The sequence below is a fragment of the Propithecus coquereli genome, unplaced genomic scaffold (assembly GCF_000956105.1).
Source record: "Propithecus coquereli isolate 6110/MARCELLA unplaced genomic scaffold, Pcoq_1.0 Scaffold444, whole genome shotgun sequence".
Lineage (NCBI taxonomy): Eukaryota > Metazoa > Chordata > Mammalia > Primates > Indriidae > Propithecus > Propithecus coquereli.
The window spans coordinates 1477060-1487799 of NW_012150219.1; the positions used below are offsets into that span (position 1 = coordinate 1477060).

The following is a 10740-nucleotide window of genomic DNA, read 5'->3' on the forward strand; positions in this document are numbered from 1 at the left end:
ATGAAAAAAAGTTTGCTAGGCTTTTTACCTGCTTGTCAGAATTCCCCTATCCATGAATATCAGAAACATTTATGCATATACACCTTCTTTCAGTGCGATAATTACCCAATACCCATCTAGCACTTTGCTAGACAATATAGGGGCTAGGAATGAAATAAAAACAGAGGCTTTCCCATCAGAGTCTAAAGTATCAGTGTGGAAACAAGAGATATCCACACAAAGATCAATGAAACAAAACATTATCAAAACGTATGAGAGGTATAGAACCTCCCAGAGCACCGTGTTTAACCCTTGAGAGGTCATAAACCCTGCTGAAATATGATGGAGGCTGAAGAGGCTGGGGCCATGTTACTAAGATGACTGCACTTTACCTTTAGGGTGGTCAGAGAGGAGCTGCAAAAGGCTCTTGAGTGGGACAAGAGATGAGGCAAACACAAGTCTCCTGGGTAATGTTCAGCATGGGCTGGAAAGGCTAAAGGCCAGCTTAGGGATGTGCTACTGCTAATTTCAGGATATAAAGCTAGAAGCATTTGCTTAAAGCAAATACTATGGCAGAACATTTGTTACCAAACTTCTTACAGGCCTGGATAACAAATGCAGAAGGAACGGTGAGATGTGGTAATTAATACAGTGGCAAGTATTCATTTGCATGACTATGGTAGTAGTTTCTGGTTTTACAATGTGAACAAAAAAACAACAAAAAACTGGCCTGTACACAGCAGGCTTCAGATAACCATTTGTTGAAAAATAAAAAATTTGAGCAAAAAAAGATAAAAAGGTCTGTAAACTCCACTTTATATATTAAAAAACAGAAATCCCACAAAGTCAACTCATTCTTCCCTGAATGTGCATACTCTCACATCAACGATCTTTGGATGCCACAGACACAGAATCACAATGTAAGGAGACCTGGTCTACCGCTATTTTTAAAAAGCAGGTCAGAGTAATGGCTATGTTATCTCCCACAATCAGAATCAGAATGTACTTTAGAGTAAATTCTATAATCTTTGAGCAGAAGATTAGGAGCACAGACTGGGGGTCAAATTCTGGCTCCACAACTTTCAAGCAATCTAGCTATAGGCCTGAGCAAGTTACCCTGAGCCCCAGTGAAGCAGGGACCACGATACGCCTGCAAGGGGGCATAAATGAAGTAAGATGGGAGAGCACTTCGTATAATACCTGGCGCGTAGCAAGCTTGCTACTGAACCCCTGCATCAGCACACTGCATCACCCATCCTAAAATACAAAACAAAAACCCCTCACTTGACCCAATATCTCCTTTCAGCTACCATCTTGTTTCTTTGTTCCTTATTAGCAAAAAACCTCAAAAGGGCTGTCTAGACTCCTTCCTTGTCTGTGATTCTTCATCTCACCTACACCTATTCCAACTGGGCTTTTTCACCTAGTCACTCACGTCAGGGGTACCCAGCAGGACCATCTAAATCCCAAGGCCAAATCCCTCCATCAGTTCTCAGCCCCAAGTTACTGGAGCTCTGGGCAGCACTCGATTCCTCCCTCCTTTAACTCTTCCCTCAGCCTCAAGCTCTCTTCCCCTCCGGCTGCCAGGCCTCAGGGCACAGCTCTTCCGTTTGCTCTAACCTCCTGAGTGATTTTACCCAGAGCAAGGCTCCAGTAAGCTGACGACTCTCCAATTTATATTTCCAATTAACTGCCTCCTAGACATCTCCATGTGGATGCTTGACAGGCCTCTCACACCTAAAATTCTTCCAAAATGGAATTCCCTCGCACTCCTCCAAAAACAAAAACTAGCCATTCCTCAACTCAGGATATGGAATAAACATTGCTCTGGCCAAAAATCTTGGAGACATGACAAGAAATCTTTCCCTTATACTCCACATCCAACCCATTTCCAAATCTATCCCAAATCTAGTCCTTTTTAGCATCTCCACCATGACTGCTGGCATCCATGCCACCTCAGCTTCCTAACTGGCTTCTTCATCCCCCTGGCTCTACCTACAGTCTATTCTCCACAATGCTCCTCCTGAAGGTACACCAGGCACCATGGCTCCCTACTATCGAGCCCACCCGGCCTCCCGCTGCAACTGGAACACACCCTACCTCCTCACCTGGCCTACGGCCCTGCATGCTTTGCCAACATCATTTCCTGCCACTCTTCCCCTGGCTACCTCACCCTCTTTCAGCCACAACGGTCCTTCTTGAAATTTCTAAAGAGGATCCTTATTTCCTGCCTCTAGCATTTGCTAGTCCCTCTGCTTGGAATCCCATGTCCCAGTGCTGTAAATGGCTGACTGGTTCTCTTGTTCCTCCACCTAAGGTCTAACTTCCCATTCCCTTATCTTGCTTTATTTTTCTTCATAGCACTTGTTGCCACTTGACATTTTAAATATATTCATTTCTACTTCATTGGTGTTTACTGTCTGTCTCTCCCATCTGAACATAAGTTCTATGAGAGTAAAACTTTGTTTTATTCACTGTTGAATCTCCAACACCCCAGAGTGCTTTGCCCTCTAGAGTGAGCCCTCAAACGCTTGTTGAAAGAATGAATGGACAGCTGGGTGTTAGCCAGGAATAGTATTTCAGAATGAATACTCCTCAATGTCACAGGATTCTAACTCTGGTTTATTTCTGAAAATATAAGAGGAAAACAGTCATAGCACCATTAAAAGGGAGTCTAATATTATAAGGATTATCAAAGAGGAGGCTTAGCATGAATTTTAAAGCCCAGGAAAAGTTATATTAAATCTTGAGTATAATGATCTTAAAAACTGTAAATCTTCTTCAGAAGCCAGTCTGCAGAGGCCCTCAGAGCCCTCTGCCAAGTACACCTTCACCCCCAAGGCCTGGGCTGTATTTTCTCCTTTTCTTTACATTTTTTTCTTCTTCTTTATTGTCTGACTCATTCTCTGAGCTTCTCAAGTTAGAGATATGACTCATTCGATCCTGCCTCCCCAGAATTTGGTATTCTGTCTGGCATATAATGGTACTCAAATGTTTCCTGGTTGAAGAAACGGCATTATCTCTTCCTTTCCTTTTGTAAACTCTAATATGGCCCACTGAGACCAAAATATTGGGCACTGATACCATATAATTGAGATACCCAAGGTTTTTTATTTTGATAAGTACATTTTTATAACTAGATTTATTTTTTTAATGATTGAGAATTTTAGGTAAACTTATATATATATTTTTTTTAAATGAGGGAAAACTGGTTTCTCACTCAAACCACTCAAGTGGAAGAATTTTTCACTATAAAATGAACTTTGTTTCTTAAAATATGGATGAAAGCATGTTATTAAATATTCCAAACCATTTAGAAACTGCATACAAAGTTAACACATCAACATTTTCTACAAAGCAAAAGGGCATTTAATTCCAATGGCCTAACCACACTTGGAAGTTCTAGACTTTCAAGGGCTACTCCAGGAACATAAATCTAAATATCAGTGGAACTCGGAGATCCTGCAGACTTATGGATGTATTAGTCACAAGCAAGGACCTTATCCTATCTCAAATGAAGAGCATAAGTTCAAAATCATGATACATTAACAATTTAGTGACAGTTAACTGATTACCTAAAAGCAGCTGGAGAAACAGTATCTAGTTGATAATATAGAGGATATAGAAATAGACTCTTGTAATCTTCCTAAACCAAGAGAACTACAGGCTCTACAATAGCTAGAAAGTATACTAGGAAAATCTAAAGCTAATAGTAAGTATAATTGAATAGACTATAACTATTAAAAAGTTAACTACGAAAATGTTAAGACAACTTCACCAAGGTGCTAAAATATCACAGTAATCCAAGACTTTTTAAAAGAAAATATTTGTTCCTATTCAGAATTCTTCTTTCCAGAGGGATTTTTCCTGGATCTGTGTCAGTATCAAAAGCCAGCCAGTTATTCTCTTGGCTAAATATAAACTGAAAGTCAGCAGCTGCAGGATATTACAAAGAAAATATGACAACCAGGTTGAAACAGCATGAATATTTGATAGAGTTTTACACCACGTCACAGTAAAACATTTAATGCAATAATTTGAAACACAGCAACATGTTAAGACATTTGTGGTACAAAAAGGATTTTTGAAGTCCTTTAGAACATCTTTTGGGAAAATCATGGCCACAAAGTAGCAGCTTTCAAAGCATGTCAATCTTGGAAAACCCAGCCCCAGGTCTTGATTTTAAATGGTAGAGCCTCACAGGTTTTGCCTGAAAAGAAAGCTGCTAGTTAAAACTGGTTTGGCTGCCCATTCAGGGAAGACAGTGAACTAAGCTAGGAATCTTTTTTTTTAATTTTTCATTTTTTTTCTCTCTTTTCATTTAATTTTTTCCCCCACGCCCCTGAGCTAGGAATCTGATGCTGCTCCAGCTTCAGAAAATGAGGAGGCCTGGAAGGTGGTGCACTGGGATTCAATGTACCCGAAAAATGGATACAGAGTCACAGGCTGGTAACTGTTACTCCTGAGCAACCAGCAAGTATAGTCTGGCTGCCTAGTTCGCCTGCCCACATTTGCAGACTTTTTCTCTCCTTCTCTAGAGCAACAGTTCACCAAGTGTAGTCCCCAAATCTACAATCTGGACCTCATCTGGGAACTAGCTAGAAATGTAAATTCTCAGAACTCCTGAATCTCAAACTCCAAGGGTGAGCCCAGCAATCTGACAAGCCCTCCAGGTGATTCTGATGCTCACTAGTTTGTGATCCATTGCTCTAGAAGAAACAGTGGCAACTTGTCATTCTTTACAGTCCAGACAATGTGACAACAGCCGGTGACAAAATGCAAGACCCTGTGTTCCTGCTGTGACAGTCAGTGACCAAGGCCAGAGATCAGATTTTCTCTGACAGAGGTGGAGATGAAGAGTAAGATGTGGGAAGTGAGTCAGGACAGCTGGAGAAGGGGAGGACACAGCTGATTCTATGATAAAGTGCTTCCACAAATGCCAACTAATCAGGATAAGAGCTTTCTTCTTTGAAAGGCCGAACAACCACTTTTGCTTCTGCTCTATCAGATAATTTTTTTCTTCATATATGTCAGATTTATATATTTGGCTACATCAAAAGTGAGACCTTAGATTAATTCATTGCAACATTCAATAATTTTTCTTAAATTTATTTTTTTAGAGACTGGTCTCTCTATGTTGCTCAGGCTGGTCTTGAACTCCTTGCCTCAAGCAATCTTCTCGCCTCAGCCTCCTGAGTAGCTGGGAGCTGTACCACTGCACCCAGCTTTCACCAAGTGTTTACTGAGCACCCACTATTATGTCAGGGACTGGGCTGGGTGCTAGGAACACAGCAGAGAACAAGAGAGAATCCTGCCCCAGTGAAAAAGCGCAGAAAATATGCAAGAAAGCACAAAAACTTCAGGTAAAGTAACTTAGAAGAGAATAAACAGAGAGCCATGACAGTGGCAAAAAAAGCATCATTGAATGGGGTGGTCAAGGATGGTTTTTCTGGGTAGCTGTGATCTGAAGAATGAGAAGCAGTCAGGCTCATGAAGATCCAGGGACAGAGCAAGAACAGAGGTGTGTACGATACCACGTGAGGTCGGGGTGGCAGGGGCCTTGTGGGCCATGGAACAGAGCTGGATTTTATTCTAAGTGCAGTGGGAAGGGCTTTCTGAAGGGGAGTGGCAGCTTCTGTCCTATGTCTATAACAGATCATTCTGCCTCCTGTATAGAAAATGGATTGGAAAAGGGCAAGATTGGAAGCAGGAGGCTTTTTCAGTCTTCCAGGCAAGAGAAAGATGGTTCTGGTTAGACTAGGATGACAACAGTGGAGACGATGGAGAGGAGGAGGATTTGACAATTATTTTGAAGCTACGCCTACCGGACTTGTGATGGGGTGGATGTGAAGATGAGGAAAGACTCCTACCTGAGGGTCATTACCATCTACCCACCAATGAACTAATTGGCCAACACAGAAACATCGACAGAGAGGCCAGTGGTAGCTCAGACAGCAGGCAACGGGGGCTGGAAGAATGATGACTAGCCAAGAGCACTGGTCCTGGAGCAAAGCTATCCTGGTTCTGCACCCTGGCTCTGCAAGTCACCCACTCTGAGCCTCAGGCTAGTTACTTTCTCATCTTCCCAACAGATATTTGCCTCAAAGGGTTGCTGTGAGAAGTGAGAAGTGAGATAATGTAGTTAACACAGTGCCTAGCACATAGTAAACCCTAGAAGTGCAACTTAAAAGAAGCCTGAGGGCTTGCATATAATTGAGGATGAGGACTTTGTACATAACACGAGGGGCCCCAAGCCCCACAATGTGAGTTATTCAGTATAAAGCATAAGCAAGAGCTTCCTTAAAAATAAAGCTAACTCTCGCTGGACAGCACCATTACCCAGAAGGGGATGAACAGTGGCCTGGGATGCTATGCTGTAAAAAGGGCTCCTGAAATGGGTGGCAGCAAACACTTCTCATGGAAGCCCCTTCACCAAGATTAAACCCTCCAAGACCTAGGAAGAGCATGTCAAAATCCATGCCTTTTCCATTTCCTTCCTAAGATGTTGGTGCACGTCGGGGAGGGAACTAGAGTCAAAATGCCGGGCTCCAGTCTGAGTGTCAACAATCTCCCTCAGCTTTTGGCCCTTCCCGCAGTAACACCGCAGGGTGGATACTTCTCCTGGTTCGTCACTGGGCTGTGGAGAGTTCCATGAGACGAACTAACAGGTAAGCCGCAGTATGTGGAACACTCTAAAGCACTATACATGATATAAAAATAGTATTAAAATATTTACTTCACCAAATGCAGCTCTGTACTTCACAGTGGCCTTTCAGAATTAAACAGAGGATTCCTGACTTCATATTTTGTATTCCATTTTTATCAAATTACTGTAGAGCCACAATCCAGGCTGGGGGTGGGGAGGGAGGAGGGATACAGGTATGGAGAGAAAGAGAATGGGTGGGGGGAGTAGGGTGGTTTTCAAGTTAATGTGCAGGGGAAAATCATGATCATCAAAATTAACCCTGGCAATCCCTCCGGCAATCCCTCAAGAGAACAATAGCTCGCACTAGCCCAGCAAACCCAGTTCCCCTCCATCGCTGGAGCAGATTGCTGTTTCTTTGGCTGAGAACAGTATGAAGAAGTTAGTTGTCTTGAATGTAGAGCCCATGTTATACAAAGGGCACTTAACTATAATTGGCACAAGATGCTCACACAGTGAGACACACAAGACTGAGACCAACTAAGGGACTATGGGTTCTCACCTCCCATCTCCAGCTCTCTCTGGGGAACATCCTTGAATTCAAAGGACAACTACTTAATCTCCACTGCCCACATGATTAAATCTTCATAAGCTGAATGTGGGTATGAGGCCACTGCCATGTATGCAAATTTAAAATCGTGCTCAGCCAGGGCTTACCTCTCTGACATTTGGTTTCTGGCTAACTGTGGGATGCTGGGTGAGAGGAAAGCCACTGTTTTATGTCCTGCAATCCTGGCCAATGCAGGAGGAAGTCACCTGCACAGCACAGGCATCCTGAGGGATGGTGGTGGACTTTTCACAGTTCCACCCTCCAGGGTCTCTGCAGAAACCACACACTGCAGAACCACGGGAAGTGGGAAGGTGGTGCAGCCAAATGCTGAAAGCAGTGACCATAAAAATCTAAGTTCAGCCCTTACGGGACTCAGAGGCTTCACAGCTGTTTCCTGGCAACCAGAGGCACAGATTAATCAAGAGGCTCACTCTAAACCTGACTAAGGAAGGCCTCAGGGCCCCTGACCACACCTGAAAGACTTCTCAGGGTTAGAAAGCAGAGAGACCTGTATACTCATTTTAGTTTAACCCAACTGAGGTCTTTCTGCTTCCACTCTTAGCACTTTGCACTATTTTCACTGCCTAACGATGCCAGATCTCCTCATCCTCCTCTTTTTAAGTTTCGTTCATTCATTCAACAAATATTTACTGAATACCTACTTCATACTAGACACTTGTTCAATGGCTTCCTTTTACATTTGCTACAATCCAAAGCCATCTCTCTCCATCTCATCTCCTTAACAAGCCTCCCTTGCACACCAAGGCCTTTTATGCTGTTCTTTCAACGTGCCAAGCTCAGTCCCACCACAGGGCCTTTGCACTCAGTCTGTTCCTCTCTCCTGTCTGTGACACATGCTGTAGGGTTGGCTCTTTCCACCATTTGTCTCAGTTCAAACGCCACCTTCTCAGAGAAGCTTTCCCTGACCACCTCTGCAGACACTATCACATAATTTCCTTTAAAGCACTTATTGCTATCTGAAATTGTCTTATTTACTCCTTTAAGGCCTTCTCCCTGACTTGAATGGAAGCGCTACAAGGACAGGGGCTATGTCCATCTTGTCTGCTATCACAATGGGACATAACAGACCCTCAGTAAATGTCTGTTGAATAAACAGACAAAAGAATTTTGGGAAGCCCATTTTAGGGCGCCTCAAAGCCTGTTCTATGTTACCTAAACCATGCCAAGTGCTACTGTATTAATATTTCAGTAGACAGCAGCTGATGATGCTTTATCTGACCCCCATAGCATTTATGAAGCACTCTTCAATTGGCAGGGTCTCAAGAAGTCAGAATCAAGTAGCTATTAAACCAGACTGGAGGTAGCCAATCTCAGGTGACTGCAAACAGGGCTGAGTTGCAATACCACCAAAACGTTGGCCGCCCCGGGGCACACTGCACTCCCCGGTTCATAGCAACCCAGCGAGGGTGTTATTCTGGTGAGAAGTTTCCCCCAGCAGTCTGGCCTGACTCAGCCTCTCTCTTCTGGGAGTGCCTGTGGCGGTGTCTCGGTAAATGCATTGACTCAGCACTGTTGCAGCTGAAACCAAAATCTGGTAAAAGGATATATGGTCTCATGGTCTCCTCTATGCTCCAAAAGACCCCACTGCTGTAAGTGTAAAAGGCAGCTTGTAGTGAGTCACTTCACTACATCCAATTTCTTTCCCCACCCCCAACAATCAGACAAGTATGGATCCTTGGGATACTAGAGGAGCAACATCCTGGAAAGACGGATTCCCCTCACCGTTTCCCTTAGATCACCAACCCTTTCCCAACACTGCTGCTGCTGTGGCCCTAAATAGTCCGAGGACTGCAGTACTCAGGCTGGTGTCCCCCAGGCCCATTGTGGGGAACACTGTGGCCCTGTTTGCATCCTCCATCAGAGGTAACCCGCCCTCACCCCGTTTGGGAGAACCTCTTTGGCTCTAGTCTGACCCCAGTGGAAACTTCACTGCCAGGCACCTAGCGGTGCACCCTCACCCAAGAGTTCCCATCTCCTCTGTCTCCTCACGCCCCCCCAGCCAATGGGGGACTTCTCAGCCGAACCCACATACCTGTCCCAATTACTGAAAGGAGTGACAGTCTCCACAATAGAGACACTTACGCTTCTAGGGTATGCATCCCTCACTTAATACGGGAAGAGGAAATAATTCTTTAAAAGAAACCTCTCTGAAACCTGACCTGTTCCCACTCTCACTGCAGGGGGCTCCCTCAGTTGACACCCACCCCCAACGGGCACCCCCAGGCTCCCAATTCACCCGTGCTTCCTCATGCAATGTCGGAGGTTACAGCAACTGCCCCACTGGGAGCTCGGAGGAATCCGTCTGTCCCCTCGAAGAGGGGTCTGGTAACGATGGGGTCATTTCATACCGCCCCAGTCAGATCCCTCTGGCATCTGACTCCTTTCCCCTCTCACTCATCCCGAGGAGATCCCCTTAATTCCCACCAAAAGCAGCCACCCCAGGGCTCCTCCTTTCCGATCGACACAGGCACTTCCTCGGCAAACCCCATCCCCAGAACTAACGCCGAGCCGTCCCCTTGACCAGTGGGGACCCTCCTCCCACCCGGCCTGCGAGGCTGCTCCGACGTCCCCTCCGAGCAGACAGCCCCAGCCCTCCCCCTCACCTGGAACCCCAGGACCCAGCAAGGGACTTCCACCCGCTTCGGGGCGCCTCCTCACCCTCCGGGGAGCCCCTCGATCCTCCCCAGACTCGCCAGCCCAGGTCTCCTCGGGAGCGCCCCAGGGCTCGCCCCTCGCCCACTCCATCCCCCCAGCCGCGGCGCGGGGCCCGGCCCTTGCTCTCGGCGGGGCCCTCACGCCGCCCACGGGAGCCTCAGGGCCTCTCCGCGCCGCCCACAGGCCCCTCAGGCCCCCGCCCGTGCCTCTGGCCACCGCCTGCTCCTCCTGCCCCGTCAGGCCGCGCCGGCGGCCGCCGCGGAGTCCGGCGCACAGAGGCGGCGCGGAGAGCCTGGCCCCGCTGCAGGGGCCTCTGCGAGTCCCCGGCTCCCGGCCGCGTCCCGCGCCCCCTCGGCTGACCGAGCCCGGCACCCTCGCTCACCCGAGCCCGTGGTGGCTGCCATCTTGCGTCGCTGTCGCTCGGAGGCCGGCCCCTTCTTCACCCCCCGCCCGTCCCCTGGCCCTGGTGCGCAGGCGCGCGCGCAAGCGCAGACGCCATCGCTGACGCCCGCTCCGGAGGCCGGCGCGACCCCGGGCCGGGGCGGCTTTTTTTTCCTTTCCTTTTAGAGGGATGAAATAGTCGCGTGGGCGAGGGCCCGGCAACCTGCAAGTCCCGCCGGGCCGCGGTGCGAGGGAGGTGTTGAGGTGCGGTGAGAAGGGCAGGTTAGGCTTGGGAAGGCGCGATTGTGAAAGAAAAAGGAGAAAAGAACGCTTCCAAACAAAAAGCGCCCATTTCGCTTCAGGCACTTTCCTATCTAGTTGAATCCTCACAACATCTCTACCGGGTCAGGGTTAGTGTGAAAAATAAAGCTAAAAGAGATGAAGCCATTTA

The 10740-nt window shown here is 46.8% G+C and overlaps 1 protein-coding gene across 1 annotated transcript in view; it reads right to left on the reverse strand.

Annotated features, from left to right (window-relative positions):
* Window positions 1-10372, reverse strand: part of UBE2V1 (ubiquitin-conjugating enzyme E2 variant 1) — a 34429-nt gene extending 24057 nt beyond the window's left edge. The window contains exon 1 of the mRNA XM_012654705.1: window positions 10291-10372. Coding sequence (XP_012510159.1) covers window positions 10291-10312 — 22 coding nt within the window. The 5' untranslated portion in view covers window positions 10313-10372. The remainder of the gene's footprint in view (window positions 1-10290) is intronic.
* Between the last annotated feature and the right edge of the window lie 368 nt (window positions 10373-10740).